This window comes from Sus scrofa, chromosome 11 (assembly GCF_000003025.6).
Source record: "Sus scrofa isolate TJ Tabasco breed Duroc chromosome 11, Sscrofa11.1, whole genome shotgun sequence".
In the NCBI taxonomy this organism is placed as follows: Eukaryota; Metazoa; Chordata; class Mammalia; order Artiodactyla; family Suidae; genus Sus; species Sus scrofa.
The window spans coordinates 26,251,973-26,269,514 of record NC_010453.5 but is presented as its reverse complement, the minus strand read 5'-3'; the positions used below and the strand labels follow the sequence as shown (position 1 = coordinate 26,269,514).

At 46.7% G+C, this 17,542-nt stretch overlaps 1 protein-coding gene across 1 annotated transcript in view; it reads right to left on the bottom strand.

The window, feature by feature from the left end:
- The window catches only part of OLFM4 (olfactomedin 4), a 122,584-nt gene extending 106,017 nt beyond the window's left edge, over positions 1-16,567 (bottom strand). The window contains exons 1-2 of the mRNA XM_003482903.4: positions 16,477-16,567; positions 15,888-16,044 (exon numbers count right to left, since the gene is read on the bottom strand). Coding sequence (XP_003482951.2) covers positions 15,888-16,044; positions 16,477-16,567 — 248 coding nt within the window. The remainder of the gene's footprint in view (positions 1-15,887; positions 16,045-16,476) is intronic.

The following is a 17,542-nucleotide window of genomic DNA, read 5'->3' as shown; positions in this document are numbered from 1 at the left end:
TGGGAAAATATTTGGGGGCCAGATAGTGAAAAGCATTAAATGTCTTGCCAAGGATTTTAGATTTCATCTCTTTGGCAATGAGAAGCAATGAAGGATTTTAAGCAGGAGATTTAGATCCAGCTTGGAGTTTTCAAAGGCTCCAGAGGATTAAACAACATGTTCAACTTTCTTAGGAATGCAATTAAAACATTGAAAAATGGCATTTTAACCTAATGAATTGCCAAAGTTGTTTTACAAGACAGCAATCCATTTGGGCAAGTTTTCCTTAAAATTAGCAATATTATCCCTTACTAACAGGAGGTAAAGTTGACACAATTAAGGCTAATTTGGTGTGTGGTGTGTGTGTGTATAATCACATGTATATACACACACACACCAAGTTAGCCTAAGGATTGTACCAACTTTAACTCCTGTGAAATACATATGACACACAAAATGTAGTATCTCCTTTGACCTGAAAATTCTACTAATTCAAGTGAGAAATGATAGATGTCTAATCTAAAGTAGAGAGGGAGAGGGAGTAAGGTAAAGAAAACAGAGATAGGTGTATTTCAGAGCCAGAAGCCATAAAATCCGGTAACCTATTATATTTGAAATGATACATAAGTAGGACTGGGACTCTGTGGGTTCCAGCCAGGACAACTAAATCTATGTAGACACTTTTAAATTCCAACAATTATAATAGACTTTCTGGATAAATTACAAGAGGGCAATTTGAAGTTAACCATTGAACATTTGGGAGCACAGAGTGTATAAGGGGGAATATCTGCAGGACACTGAGATGAAAAGTCTCACTGGATGTGAAGATTGTAGGAGAGTGTTAAGAAAACATTTGAAATATTTAAGAGAATAGTTGAGGGAGTTCCCTGGTGAGCCAGCAGGCTAGGATCCAGCATTGTCACTCGGGTTTGAACCCTGGCCTGGGAACTTATATGTCCCATGGGTGCAGCCAAAAGAAGAAGGAGGAGGAGAAGGTAGTTTAATGAAAATGGAAATCATATTGCAAAGGACAAGTAAGGAAGCTAGAATAGAGAGTAGCCCATAGCCTCGGGGAACTAGCTTGAAGGAGAAAAGAATCACGGAAATGGTTTGCTTGCGTTCCCAAGTTTTTCAGTGGAAGTAGCTTGAGAAGATTTTAAAGCTGAGTGGGAGTACCCAGTGGAAGAGAAGAAAGAGAAAGGGAGTCCATTTTAAGATGGGAGGGGTAAGATTGCCAGATTTAGCAAATAAAACTACAGGTCAAACTTGAATTTCAGATAAACAGTGAATTGTTGTTTAGCTTAAGTATGCCTCATGCAAGATTTGGGATATACTTGTACAAAAAAAAATGTGTTCACTGTTTACCTGAAATTCCAGTTTAACTGGGTGTCCCCTATTTTATCAGGCAATTTCATGTTAGGAGGAGGACCAGGAACCTAGGGAAAAGGACAAGCTGGGAAAGCATGTGGGACATTTTTTGCTTTGACATGGGAGAGGAGAGAAGGATCAATGAAGAGAAGGGTATTTCAGAGGAGGACACATAGCAAATTTGAACTGCTCAGAAGTCATGTCCACTGTTTCCTCAAAAATGGGGTCAGGGTATATGCAGAAAGTGAGCAAGTCAGAGGACAGGACAGGATCCAATGTAAAAGTTGAGATCTTCAGCTATGGCGACTGAAGCGCTGAGGGCACTGGCTCTGGAGAGCATCCCTCTGTACAGCACAGGTTTGATGGAATAGAATGATGCTCAAGGAGACGCCAGGGCCAGACCTCACAGCACCTGAAAGGCCACATCTCTGAGTTTACCTTTCATTCTCATCAGGTCATGGGAGGCCAAGTCAATGAGAGATTTTGTGGGGTTTTAAGCACCTTCAGGTGACTTGTGGAGAAAGAATCAAGGGTGAGCAAGAATGGATGCTAGGGAGTTCCCGCTGGGTTCAGCGGGCTAAGAACCCAACAAGGTGTCCATGAGGATGTAGGTTCAATCCATCATCTTGCTCAGTGGGTTAAGGATCCAGTGTTGTCACAAGCTGTGGTGTAAATTGAAGATGCACCTCAGATCCGGCATTACTGTGGCTGTGGTATAGGTCACAGCTGCTGTCCTGATTCGACTAGTAGCCTGGGAACTTCCATATGCCACAGATGTGGCCATAAAAATACATACATGCATACGTAAACAAATGAGTGTGCCTGTGTGTCAATTTTGAAGGAAAAGGAATGGATGCTAGGATATCAGTGGGGAGACTATGATAATACTTTAGGAAAGAGATGGGAGAAAGAGAGAGGAAGAGAGAGCTGAAGACAGAATAATCAAGACTTAGCAACTGAGTGGATTGGGGGAATTGATTAGGAAAAGAGAGGTAAAAGAGAGGTGCTCAAGATAATTCCCTAATGGCTGACATGAACAAATGAGTAAAGACAGAACACAGAGATAAGGCACTCAAAAGGAGAAACAGGTTTCGGGAGCAAAAAACCCCACCATGCCCAGCCTTCCTCCCTCACATTCTCACCTGAGGGGAGGAAGAGTTGGGAGGAGCAGTGCTCCCTACCTTTTGTCTCTGAGAATCCCGACATGCAACCTCTCCCACTGACATCTGAGCTCTCTCACCGCGCTGTAGAACGTTGTTATCCCCATGTGGCTGGAGAATATTTGGAAGTATTAATTGGTTTTCTGTTTTTCCCCCAGGTACTTCACTTTTTTCCCACCTCTCCACCACTCCCAATTCAAGCAGCTAGACCAGTCAATAGTCATCGTGTTAAAGGGCAGATAATACCACGTAGGAAGCAGAAGGAAAGAAAAGAAAAGAAAAAATGTTTCTGGTATTCCATTCTAAAAATTCAGTCTTCTTACAAGACTCAAAAGGACCTGGGGTATAGGTTAAATGTTTGAGTGAAGTTTAAGAGCAGAGCTTTCCCTGGAGACTAGAGAAGCCTCTTTCTGGCTGGGGAGAGGGAAGACAATGAGAGGGATGACAAAGAGGATTTTTGGGGCCCCAGAGAGGGGGTCCTGCACCTACTGATCAGCAGAGCCCCTGGGAGATGGTAAGACCCCTGCAGAGAAAAGATTATGAATCAGGACAAATGCACCTTAGCAGCACAACAGAGATTTTTATGCCCTAGTGTTGCCTGGAAGCAGCAAAATTATTGCAAGCGTCTCGTGCATAACACAAAAGTGAGATAGAAACACAGGACTTGACAATTCTACATGGAGAGAAGCAGGGCCACTCAGGACAGCCTGAGGGTAATGGATGACCAAATCTAGGTGGGCAAAGAACCTTGTGTCAGATTTTTGTGGATAAGCAATAGTCAGCGCAAGACGGTCTTTCCCCAAAGCTCTGACTCTACAAGAAAGAAGGATGAGTGAGAAGGGTCCCTAATTTGGCTTTGAGTTACTGCCATCTCAATAGAGTGGGGTCTTATAAGAGCTGATCTCATTCTACATAAAAGTCTTCTAGAGTCATGAGGACTTGATAACGATATGAGTCTTACAATAGTTATAATTGAAAGTGGTTATTGGAAAATTTTGAAAGTTATCTTTTTGTTTCAGGAAGGGGGACCCCTTCCAGGACCCAAGAATAGACTCTTGTCTGACACTCAGAAATGAATTATCCAAGGAAACACATGTGCTGACAAAGCAAAAGACTTTATTGGGAAGGGGCACCCAGGCAGAGAGCAGAAGGCTAAGAAAACCCAGGAAAATTGTTCTGCGATGTGGCTTGCGCTCTCTGGTTTTATGGGAATGGGGTTAGCTTCCAGGTTGTCTCTGGCCAGTCATCTTTCTCAACCTGTGCTTGGTCTGGTCCAGGGTCCTTCTTGGTGGTGCCTGCACCTCTCCGCAAGATGGCTTCCAGTGCCAAGGATTCTGGGAGGTTGGTGGTTTCCTCCCTCCTACTGGCCCCTCCCAAGTCTTCCTGGTTAGTCTTCAAGGCAGCACCATGTTCCTTACCAGGGCTTCCTATTGTGAGACAGTTCATACAAGCAGTTATTACCCTGCTTGGCCAAGGTGGGCATTTTCAGCCAATGGTCCCCTAATATTTTTGTGCAGCCGAGTTATGAACAGAGGCTTATATCTGCCTCTTAGATTTTGTAAATGCCAAACCTCAACCTGGGGAGTTGCTGGGTTCCTCCTCAAAGCTGCATAAGGAGAGCAGAGTTACAGCCAGGTGGACCTGGCTCTAAAGCCCACCTGCTCACATCACTGTAATTTGTTACCCAGGGAAAGAAGTTTTCACCCTCTGCCACTATTTTTTTTTCTTTTTTAGTACAGGTCATCTTGAACTTATGATGGCGTTACATCCTGGCAAACCCATCATAAGCGGAAAACATCCTAAGTCAAACATGCATTTAAGAGACCCAGCTTACCAAACATCACAGCTTAGCGCAGCCTACCTGAAACATGCTCAGAACACTTCCACGAGCCTCCAGTTGGTCAAGACCATCTAACACAAGCCTATGTTATAATAAAGTGTCAAATAGTCCATGTCTGTCATTGAATACTGTGCTGAAAGTGAAAAACAGAACAGTTGTCTGGATCCAGAATGGTTGTACAGGTTGTTGACCCTTGAAATCATGAGGCTGACTGGGAGCAGCTGCCGCTGCTCAGCATCCCAAGAGAGAATGTACCACATATCACCAGTCCAGGAAAAGATCAAAATTCAAAATTTGAAGCATGGTTTCTGCTGAACCCGTATCATTTTTGTACCATCATAAAGTTGAAAAATCGTCCAGTCGCACCATTGTCAGCCAGGGACAGTCTCTACCGACTCCATATCAGCTTCATGACATGACGGGAGTTGTCAGAACAGAGCTCCAGATTCCAAGATCTTCCAAATTAGAAACTTCCTCTAACAGTCAGTTACTCAGATGCAATGGCTGTCAAAATCACTAGACCAATGAATGCAGTAAAAACAACAATTTGCGTTCTCGAAGCCCAGATAATGCCATCCGGAGTCAAACTGAGATTTTTATGCTGCCATTAAAGCAAAGTATCAGCAATTCCTCAGGGAAAGGGGAAAACAGAGGGTTCAAAGGACACATTAGCAAGTTTCTCAATTAAATGCCAAAGCAGTAATACCACTTTGTTTCAACACCCTCTTACTTAGTCATTTAATTTTTCTCGGAAAAGGAAAAGCAACCCTTTTGGGGGGTGGGGGAGCACCAAATGCCTGTCTGAACAGACAGAGCAAATGTCTTCTCTCGGAGAGGCTAGGGAGCAATAGATCTGATTATGTCTATTTCTGAACAAGAAAACTGATCATTTAAGGCGAAAGAGATTTGCAGAGCCAAGCATGGAAGAAAAAAACAAAAGCAAAAAAAAAAAAAAAAAAAAAAAAGCTACAGGCAATGCTCCTGCTGGGAGCTAATGAAAATTCCACGGAAGATGTTAAATTCCAAATTGGAAGCCATGAGGGCTGTGTTCACTTCAGTCAAGCCAGAGCGAGGGAACACGTTGGGGAAGGAAGGAACGAGAGCGGGTTTTTCTTTCCTTCTTTCTTTCTTCTTCTTTTCTTTTTTTTTTTTTTTTTCCAAGAGCGGTTTTTCAATGAGGTTAAGGAACTGATTGAATGAGCTCCCGGTGGACCCTGAGCTCTGCTGTCCATATGGGGAGTTTCTTCCCCTAAACTCTCAGTCCTCAGGGGGCAAGAGATAAAAGGTGTTTTATCTGACCATTAGGGGCACACCTGAAAACCACGCAAAGCTAAATATTTCTGAAATCACTAGGCCAGGGGCTCAGTAGGTATTCAGTGAACATGTGCTGATGGACAATTAAGAACGCTTCCCTTGGGCACATAGGGAAAGAAGCGAATGCAGTCACAGTACACCACAAGACCTTCTGTGCTATAGAAAAAAAAAAGGTGATTCTTCCATCAAACTATAGACAGCCAGCGTGTATCACCTGAAGGTGAAATCAAGGCTTCTTCTTTTGTGTGTGTGTGTGTGTGTGTTTATGATTTCCTGGGCCACTGCCTCGGCATATGGAGGTTCCCAGGCTAGGGGTCCAATCAGAGCTGTAGCCTCCAGCCCACACCACAGCCATAGCAACGCAGGATCCAAGCCAAATCTGCGACCCATACCACAGCTCACGGCAACACCGGATCCTTAACCCACTGAGCAAGGCCAGGGATCGAACCCGCAACCTCACGGTTCCTAGTCGGATTCGTTAACCACTGCGCCACGATAGGAACTCCAAGTCTTCTTTATTTTCATCAGTGTTATTCATCAGCACCCATTGGGTAATAAGTACCCAATCTGTACTTGTTCATCAATGAATGGCCACAGAGACGTGCAATCATAAGAATAGGAGCCATCTCTGAAGGTCAGTTACCCTAAACCCTCATCCTCTAATAAGCTAGGTAGTGGCATTGAGCTGCAGATAAGCAGAATCAGGGTAGTAAATCCTAGGAGAGAAAGACAATTGAGATGCATAGATGGATGAGGAAGCAATAGGTCTGTCTCTCCTGGGAAATCACTGGGAATAAGATAAAATCTGCCTGTGTTTGAGCGTTCTCCTGCCTAGGTGGGGAAGAGAAGGGGGCAGAGCATAGGATGGTCTGTGACTTTAAGTCTCTGCTGGGCGTGCCTTACACAGATCATCACATGCTGGCATTAGCCTAAGTTTCGCTCCCATTTGTCCACAGTGGCCTGTAATAACAAATCCACAAGATTCAGGGTCCCGGTGGACCCTGAGCTCTGCTGTCTGCTTTAGATGAAAACAACTCCATCCCTGGCCTCCAATTGTCAACTAATTATTCCCTTTCTTCAATGGTGGTTCCCACTCAGTGAAATATGTCCTTTCCGTATGTGAATTTGTCCTGTATCAGGATGATAAACACGGAATCTTTTTTTTTTTTAAGGACCACCCCCATGACATATGGAGGTTCCCAGGCTAGGGATCAAATTAAAGCTGTAGCCCCTGGGCTACACCACAGCCACGGCACCCACAACACAGCAACGTCAGATCTGAGCCCATCTTCCACCTACAACACAGCTCGCGGCAACACTGGATCCTTAACCCACTGAGCAAGGCCAGGGATTGAACCTGCATTCTCATGGATGCTAGTCAGATGCATTTCCTATGAGCCACAACGGGAACTCCAACCTGGATTCATTTTTGAGACACCTCTCCCCACCCCTCAGGACAGAAAGAGCCGGCTCCTGCCCTGGAAGGCTTGTTCTTTTTGTTCTGGAAAATCGATATGTACCAAGCCCCAGAGAGTCAATCCCGAATTAGCAGTGGTCCCCCTCCTGGGGGACCTCACACACAAAGACCTGTGGTCCTGTGAAACAGTCAAGTTACAGGCGCCCATCTGCTGGCGGGGACCCACAAATTCCTATAACGTTTCCACTGAAAATTTGAAAAATAACTCCAATCATGATGCAATTATTTATAATTATATACCATATATTATGTATTATATATTGTATTGAATTATGTATTATATATTAACTATACATACTCATTTATAATTAGAATCAGCAGTTGCAAAGGATGGAGGTTCACACGAGGACACTTTTTTTCCCCTTTTCAATGCCTCTGTGGGAAGGGCCTCCCTAGAGTCGGGGACAGGTCTGAACGTGGCACCCCCCCCGCCCATCCCCACCCCACCCCCCATCTCCCTCCCAGCGTCTGCCTTGGCCTCCACAGTTTGCGGTACCATATGGCAAAGGTGGAGGTCAGACGGATAGAAAACGTTGCATTGTGCTGAAGAATGGTTAACAAACACGTGAATGTAAATTCTAACACATTGTAAAACTGTGGCAAACCAGGCTGCAAAGAGACTTTAAGTGATGGCAGGAAATCTGTTTCTCGGCTCCACCCCAGCCCTTCCACTTCATTACAGGTATTGTGGGGACAAAATGGGGTTTTGTGTCCTCTCTTGGCGATCTGCACCCTGCCCTTCTGCCAGATTTCTAATGACTTTTCCATGATGATTTCAAAAGGCCCATGCCGGCCAGTTGTCAAGGATTTCAGCTCAGGCTCTGCTCATTTTCTCTCCTGAGCAGAGAGAACGGTGCACTGAGCGGTGCACACATCCAGCAGCGGGACGCACATCCAGCAGCGGGACCCACGTCGGAAACTTTTGTCTGAGTCTCTCTTCCCAGCTCACTCGCCACGACACAATGTTCTCGGAAGTCACTGGACCAACCTAATGGCCGGGGAAAACCCTCCAGAGCCAGATAATTTACACCAGACCTGGATCCCTGGCAATTTGTAAAGATCGTGGGTGGCGTGGCCACCCCCACTACCCACAACGAAACTTCCCCCATTACCCCAGGAAGGAATTTGAATTGAAGACCAGCTTTCTCTCGCAAGCCAGCAGCTGTCACTCCACGCACACGCGCGCGCGCGCGCGCACACACACACACACACACACACACACACACACACACACGGCAGCGGACCCTGGTGCAATGTCCTAAAGGCCTCAGCCCTCTCCCTTGATGTCCAGGGTGGGAAACTTTGGAAGTCTGAGAGAGTCCTAGGAGAGATACAGGCTTGAGCAGCTGAGCCCCAGGATGACGTATCCGGAGCACATGAACTGGTCCCTCTGAAATTTCTTCCTGGACCCGACACCTCCACGGCCCTCCCTCCATCCCCCATCTTGCACCGATTGGCCAGAAGGGGGCAGCAGCGGAGCCACTTCTAGCCTATAAGCGAACTCATGCAAATTAGAGAGCGCATCACTCCCCAAGCCCTGCCTGGGCAAACTCACGCCACGCCAGGGTGCATAGCATGGCAAACACCACAAACTAGACTCCAACCCCCTGCATCCCTGTGGCTTGAACGAGCTACCGGACTCTGGGTAGCCACATAAGACACTCCTTTCTCAGCCATTCCTTCTCTTCTCAATAAGACCTTCTTGGGAGTTCCCCTCCTGGCTCAGCGGAAAGGAACCCGGTTAGTATCCATGAAGACTCGGGTCCGTCCCTGGCCTCACTCTGTGGGTTAAGGATCCATCGGTGCCCGTGAGCTGTGCTGTAGGTCGCAGAGCAGCTTGGATCCCAAGTTGCTGGGGCTGTGGTGTAGGCTGACAGCTGCAGTTCTGATTGGACCCCTAGCCTGGGAATTTCCATATGTCATGGGCGGGGCCCTAAGAAGAGGAAAAAATAAATAAGACCATCTTCCTCATGCCAGACCCCCTATTCCCCACCCCCTTCCGCTGTGCCCTTCAGATGAGCCCTGGATTCTAACTGCTCCTGGTTATATGAGGCCGAAATAGGAACCACAGGGCTTTGCTACTATTTTTCTCTTCGTTGACCCACTGGACTAACCCAGAGCCCCTGGTCCTGATAGGAAGCCTATAGTTCATGCTACATTCTACAGAATGTCTGAAAAAGAGAATTCAGTCCCGGCTTTTTCCACCCAAAAATAGGACCCGTAAAAATCACCATCTTCCTTTTTCTTTTTCTCTTCTAAAAATGACACGATTGCACCTGTCATTTCTTCCTCTGAGCACGCACATCCTGACACCCACCGGTGACAATTCTCTATATCCCCAGGGCTGCTACATAACAGTGAATTTGCTGATAAATTACAATAATGGAGGATGGCAAGATCACCAATACTTCCCGCTTACTCAATGTTTACAGCAGTCTACTGGGTATTTGTTTGTTTTTGGTTAAGCTTAACCTCTTCCAGCAACTGATTTGGTATATGTTCTTGGGTGAGACAATTCTCTCCATATTCAGCTTCTTCTTCCAAAAATCGAAGAGGTGAAGAAGATTATTTCTAAGGTCAAATTTTGTTCTAAAATTTCCCCACTCAGTGATTCAAAAGGTCTCTTAAAGATCATGTAAATATTACATGTTCCTGTAAATACAAGAGATGAAAAAGAATATATTGGACACACCCAGTGTCAAAAGTAAAATGGGGGAGTTCCTGTCATGGCTCAGTGGTTAACGAATCCGACTAGGAAGCATGAGGTTTCGGGTTCAATCCCTGGCCTCACTCAGTGGGTTAAGGATCCAGTGTTGCTGTGAGCTGCAGTATAAGTCGCAGATATAGCTCGGATCTGGCGTTGCTGTGGCTGTGGCGTAGGCTGGCAGTTACAGCTCTGATTAGACCCCTAGCCTGGGAACCTCCATATGCCATGGGTGCGGCCCTAGAAAAGACAAAAAAATAAAATAAAATAAAATAGGGAGAGTTATTCCACTGAGAAAAGAACTCACATTCTGATGGAGAAAGATGCAGTAACAAATAGGTTTGATGACCTCAAGATCAAGGATCCTTTGCCCTCCATCCCTCAGCAAGCCCTGGTTCTCCAGGCAAACACTGGGAATTACTGAAAGACATTTTGCTTTCTCTCTGTTACTTACACACAAAAGAAAGGCATTGGGTAATAGTAATTGATTGGAGTTGGTTTCTTTTCCTGAGAGTCTTCAAATTCTCTTATATTATCTGGTGAAAAAAAAGGGGGGGAAGGATGAATCCTATGAACATCCAATCAAACAGCAAAGTTGAATCTTCTAGCCTGGAACCTTTAAAATGCATTCTTTGAAGACCTACATCAGAGATCAGCATTTACTGTAGGGATTTCTGAAGTTTCCAACATATCTTATGAACCTCCCACACAATCATTTTAAATTGGTCAAAAAAATAAGAATCATCCTAGGCTCCTGAGGTTGCCAGTGACAAGATACACCGTTAGAGATGTGTGTGGTATAAGGGGGGTTAGAGAGAACGGGAAGAGGAGCACAGCACACAAAGCCACATTCAGGGTGCAAATTATTTGTAAGAAAGCTTGTGAAATGGCTCTTTCCCATCGCATTGATAATATTTGAATAGAAATGGATGCTTTGCAGCTCTTCAGCAAGCAGCCTGGGACCTCCCTCCACCCCTCCTGGTTCCCCACCCCCACTCACCTCCGCACCACTCCCCTCCCCCACAAATGATTGACAGCTGAGCAATGGCACTGTGACAGTCTCTTTCTTTGCTTTCTTAGACTCTTTTCCCTTCTTTCTTCCCATGAGGGGGAAAAAATATAAGCAAAGGGCAGTGGGAGGGGGTGGCCATCCTTTCAACTGCAAGCCTAAGAAAGAAAGCTTTCTCTGCAGGGAGTGGGGGATTCAAATGTCAGTCAAGGGCACTTTGGAAGAGAGAGCCTTGGCCTCCCGGGGGCTCCGGTCATCCCAGGACCTCATTCCCCTCGCGTGCCTTGGCAGAGCCCCAAGACCCTATGGGGCTCTCCTCCCCCGTTTCGCATGCCTGCCCACTCCTTCCAACCCCCATGCAGCAGGAGGAGAAAGAAGAGCCAGAGAGGAAGGAACAGGAGAGGTCAGACATTGAGTCCTGGGTCAGGCGGGGCTGGGTGTGCCCTGGGGTCCCTCAGGGCTTCCACTGAGAGCTGAGAACAGTCCACAGGGCTGTTGAGGATGCACTAACATTATCGTTGCCTGTAATTAAAATGCAGGCCTGATATAAAAAAAGAACCTTTCGTTTAAAGGTTTGATTGAGACGCTTTCAGCATCCCTGTACATGAATGAATTCATCATGGCCAAATGACATATTTATGCCGGGTACTTCGTTATGCCTTAGCTAACTCTATGATTCTAATTTATTTGCTGGTAAAACACCATCCCCACTGATGTGCTCCGCTGAGTGTTCGTCTGTCAAATACCTACTCAATAAACACACTCTGTGACACATACATAACAAAGCTCATTGTGGAGAAGAGCAAGGATTTCACCACCCTGGTGACAAACTGGAGCTGCCCCGTGCCTGCCGCCAAGGTGCTCTGAGACAGCATCTCCTTAAGGAACACCAGGCCTCTCCCTTCCCTCCTCCAATCCCTTAGCAATCTAACCTAACCTTGAAGCCACAGTCTTTACTTTTACCTGACTTTAGCTACAGCCTGGCATCTTTCCTGGGCTCCAAGAACCCACTCACCAATAGCACTACTGAACTTACGTCACCCTCCTTGTAAGAATTCCTCATCCTCTGACTCCACCCACCATGGGCGGGCAGATCATCCATTACAAATCCTTATCAGCAGAGCTAGTACCATTCACTGAGCACTTACTATGGGTTAAGTGGGTGAGGAACTTAGGATACATCATTTCTATGCCTTGGGATAATGTTCTAAATGTCAGTATTTCCTTTCTGTTGATGAAAAAAATTGGTCCTTGAGAAGCTAAGCTTCTTGCTCAAAGTTGTGCAGCCATGTGGTGGCAGAGGTAGGACGTGCAACCCAGATCTGACTACTTTCAAAGCCCATGCACTTGACAGGACGTAATACTCTCCCTATCTGTGGAGCTCAGGGTAGAATCATCGTAATAGTTAATGGTGGCCTTCCTGTGTTCTATGCACCTGTTGTGTGTTTTAGATGTAATTGCTCATTTAATGAGATATTGTTATCCCCATCCTATAGATGAGAAAAAATGCTGAGAGTTTAGATAATTTTCCTTTCCCAGAATAACACAGCTGATGGATGGTGATGCCAGGATTCGAACCATACAGTCTCCTCCAAAGCCCTCAATCTGGATCAATATTTTCTCAACCTGAAGGCTGCTAATTAGACCTTGAATGGGCATCCCTGAAGACTCCACAGTCTTCTTCCAGAATTAAGAATGGGGACCCAGGAGGGGGCTAGAGGAAGCAGAAGATGTTCCCACAGACATGTGGGTATGTGAAAGGAACAGTGGAACTTTCCTGGAACGTCTTCTCTACACCACCAGCCCGTCTCCACATAGCTTCTTACTTCTTACCTTTTCTTTTTCCTACTACCCAGAGTTGGGCCAGACTTTACAGGGTAAAGACACAGTCCTCTATCCTTACATCAGATACCAGCCACAAACTCAGGTGTCCCCAAGTTACTCTCACTTCTGCCAAGCTGCTATAAATTTTGGAGTTCCCACTACTCTCTCAGGTTTGATTCACTAGAATGACTCAGGAAAGTACTACACTTATGATTATGGTTTGTTTTTTGTTTGTCTGGCCGAGCCCAACATGTGAAGTTTCCAGGCCGGGGATCGAGCCCAAGTGATAGAAGCGACCCAAGTCACTGCAGTGACAACCCCAGATCCTGAACCCACTGAACCATCAGGGAACTCCTGATTACAATTTTACTACCACAAAAACATACAAATCAGAACCAATGCAAGGGAGAGACCCATTGCTTGAAATATGGGAAAATTCAAACATGAAGCTTCCATCATTCTCAGGAATTGTCACCAGCACCTCGATATGGGGCAATACCCAGGAGTATCGCCAACTAGGGCACTTGGCCCAAGCTTTAGTACCCAGAATATTCACTAGGATTTTATTCCATAGACACTGATTCACTGAATCATTGTCCATGTAATTTAACTCTCTCTCCAGCCCCCCCCCCTTTCCAGAAGGTGAGCCAGTATCACTGGCTCTAAGCCCCAACCTACTAATCAAGTGGTTGGGTCTCCCATGGTCAGCCCACATCTCGCGTCACCTCATTACCAAAAACCATCAGGTGTGGTCCAAGAGACCCATCATGAGGAGCAAAGACTATCCTACCACTTGGGAAATTCAAACAGTTTAGAGATTACATCCAGGAACAAGAGAGAGAGGCCAGCCAAACTCTTCATTATATACCTATAATGAATTTAGGTAGACCATACAGTCTCTACAAATCATGAGCTCATATGCTGATAACTGAGCCAAAATGAGAAGGCAGGTTTTTTGTTTGTTTTTGTTTGTTTGTTTGTTTGTCTTTTAGGGCTGCACCTAAGGCATGTGTGGAAGTTCCCAGGCAGGGGTTGAATCGGAGCCACAGCTGCCAGCCTCTACCATAGCCATAGCAACACAGGATCTGAGCCACGTCTGTGACCTACACCACAGCTTACCGCAATGTCAAATCCTTAACCCACTGATGGAGGCCAGGGATTGAACCCACACCCTCAGAGATACCAGTAGGGTGAGTAACCAGATGAGCCGCAACCAGGAACTCTGAGAAGCCAGCTTTGATTCCATTTAAGGACTCCTGAAGGATCAATGCAAATGTTTAGGCCAACTTGAATAAATTGGAGGAATCACACCACGGTCCAATCTGTTTCTCAGATATTAACTACTGGGACAACTGATTCTAATGTGCTTTGATCAGGCTTTTTTATGGTGCATACACTTTGCTGGGCTGTGAACCCCTGAGAGACCCTGGAAGATTGTAACCATTAATCTTTGCCAGTGGAGTCTTCCCAACTTCTCTGGGGAGGAAATCAAAGGACAAAGGAACTGGAAGAAATGTGTGAGGTCAGGTCATTCAACACCTTCATTCTGCAGCTGGGCAAGATGAGGACAAATGGCTTAGGGAATCCAGCCAGCAAACAAATGGTGTGACACTGGGCCATTCCTCTCCATGTGAGATTTGTTCCTTGGAGTTTTCTCTCCAGCAACTACCCTTGAAAAAGCCAGTCTGCCTCCGAGTGTGATCACAGGAAGGATGCACAGCATGCCCAGCCACTTATTGAATCTCAGTTTCCTAATCTTCCAAGTGAGGGGACTGACTGGGGACTCCTAAGCGCAGGTGCACCTGCTCAACACAGAGAGGTGACACAACTGATTTATTCAGGCAGTTGTGAAATAATAGATACTAATTATTTCTGGGCTGGGAGAAATGGAAATTCAAAGCCTACACGTTTGAATGTAAGATATAAACCAAGGAGCTCCCACTGTGGCACAGTGGGTTAAGGATGGGGCATTGTCTATGTGGCAGTACAGTGAGTTAAGGACGTAGGTCACAGCTGCAGCTCAGATTCCATCCCCAGCCCAAAATCTTCCATATGCCATGGGTGCAGCCAAAAGAAAAGAGAAAAGAAAGAAACCAAAATCCTTTGCTGCAGGGTTTGAAACCTCTGACCTAGATGACGCTGGGAGAATCTGATTCTGTTCTTCTGTTTTCCTCAGCACATTGTTTGTCTAATTGTTTTCCTCTGAGACAGTCAGTTGCGCTCAGGGAATCAAGGAACTGGGGTGATCTGCCAGAAGGAGAAAGTGTTAAACTGGGGATACTATCTTGACTGGCCACCTGCAGGGACATGAGCTGCCAAACAAAAGACTCTAAATTTCACAGTTTTGCCCTAGGTCATCTTAAAGGAATAACCTGTACAGAATAAGACCACTGTAGGGAACCTTGCATTCACAGGGACAGAGGCAGCCCCTGGAGCTATGCAGTGCACAGCCTGCACAACAGCACGTGACAGTCCCAACTGGCTTGGCCCTCAAAAAAAAAAAATCTGGATTAAGTTCCTCTGGGGCGCAGCTGGTTAAGGACACTGTGTCATCACTGCAGCGGCTCAGGTCAGACAAAAAGAGGAAGGAGGAAAAAGGAAGGAAGGAGGGAGGGAGGGAGGAGGGAGGAAGAAGAAGGAAGAAAGGAAGGAAGGATAAGTTAGTTGCAGAGATCTCCAGACCTCAGAAAAAATGCTCAGCTGCTCCCAAGCCTAATGCAGCCATTAACCCAGTTTTCCTGCTTCCTGAACCACCAAGTTTTCTTTCTGCTAAATCTCTCTGCCCTACAGGCATTTTGACCTGTGGGCTATTTTAGCAAGAAGAGGTTCAAGAGGAAAGGCGGGCTCACTGCCTCCCGTTCGCACGCACACACTCGGCCTCCTGAACAAGCTCAGCATCAGAGATAAAGGATGATGTTTCTCCAGAGGATTTCTCTTTCCCTCTTCCTGAGGTGTCTGGCCCCCCGGAATACTGAGAGGGGGAGGCATAAGGCAGTGGCCGCCCCTCCTGGAACCATCCTCAAGCCTGATTTGCATCAGTTCCCGCCTCTTGGCCCAGCTTCTGTCTCTTCTCCACCATCCGCCACTTGCCCCCGGAAACAGTGCGTCCTCAGCCACCTGATTTGAGCATCTCTCCGGAGGGTAGGGGCCAGGAGGACAGGCAACATTGGGAGGAGGAGACGCAGCGTCTCCCTCCGCAGCTGCCAACACACCTGATGTGGTTGTGAGCCTGGGGCCCCCAAGACAGCGCCAGCAGGAGTGAATTAATAATTGCTGGCAAGCCAGCGGCTGCAGCAACCCGCTCCACCCCCTCGGGGCCTGGTTGTCCTTCTTCGAAGAGTCCTCCACAACTGCTCTGCAAACTTGTTTCTGTGGGAAGAAAAAGCAGGGAAATCTTGTGTATCCTTAAGAGTCTTCCTGTGGAGTTCCAGATGAGGCTCAGAGGGTTATGAACCTGCCTAGTATCCATGAGGATGCAGGTTCGATCCCTGGCTTAGCTCATTGGTTTAAGGATCCGGCATTGTGATGAGCTGTGGTGTAGGTTGCAGAGGCAGCTTGGATCTGCCTGTTGCTGTGGCTGTGGTATAGACAGGCAGCTGCGGCTCCGATTCAGCCCCTAGCCTGGGAACATCCATGTGTCCTGGTGCAGCCTTACAAAAAGCAAAAAAAGAAAAGGAGTCTTCCATTTGCAGAAAAGCTCAGGGTTGAGGGCCAGGACAGAGGTATTCTTGGCTGGCTCAGCCACCCACTGGGAGTTTAACCTTGAGCTGGTCAGAATCTCTTTGAGTCCTGTTTCCTCACCTCCATGCTTCTGGGTCCAACCGTCCAAGGTGTAATGAGCCGTGGCCCCTTCATATGTCCAGACTGGCATTTCTGTCACTGTCACTGACATTTCTGTCCTCGTCCTGTGGCATCTGGGATCCGGTAGTGGGTCTCGGTTCCTGGGCTCCCCCAGGGCTCCAGCAGTTCCGCCACAGCCAGGCTGACCTAGGGACCAACAACCAGCCAACAAACAGCCCCTTTTCCTCTCTCTCCTTCCTCTCCTTCTAATTTGTCCCAAGCCACACTGCCTTTGCCTGGACACTCTATCAGCTCCCTTCTCTTTGAAGCATGTTTGGGGCTCATGCCAAGCCCTTGCTCTCTGTAGGGTTTTAAGCAAGAAAAAGATTTTGGTGCCCATCCCTCTAGTTCTAAAAAGAATTCCCCATAAATTTGCATTCTGGAAAGTGGCCAAAATATATGCTGAAATTCTAATCGTTTCTTGTTCCCAAGGGTTTCTGATCACACATGTTCCAAACAGTTCATCAGGGAGTTCCCACTGTGGCTCCATGGGTTAGGAACCTGGCACAGTGTTCATGAGGACGTGGGTTCAATCCCTGGCCTCACTCAGTGGGTGAAGGATCCAGCGTTGCTGCATTGTGTGGCTTAGGTGGTAGATGCGGCAGATCCCACATTGCAGGGGCAGTGGTTCAGGCCAGCAGCTGCAGCTCCAGTTTGACCCCTAGCCTGGGAACTTCCATATGCCACAGGGGCAACCATAAAAAGGAAAAAAACAAAAAACAAAAACAAAACAGTCCATCAGGCAGGGCTGCATTTCTCTTTTTCTCTCTGAGGCTGCCCATCAGGTGATGTTTCATAACTTCACTTGAAAGCCAACCTGAGCAGCCCGGCTGCTTGGCCCCTCAGCACAGCCGCTTGGACCAAGTGCAGACACCTGACCATTCAAGCCAATCAGAATCTCGAGAGAGAAAAATTCTGCTAGAAGAGACCGCAAACTGATAGCCTGACAGCCTTAGGAACAAGCCATAAAGTCAAGATCACAGTCCTTGTGGCGGTGATAACAGCCAAGATTGAGTCAAGTGATGAA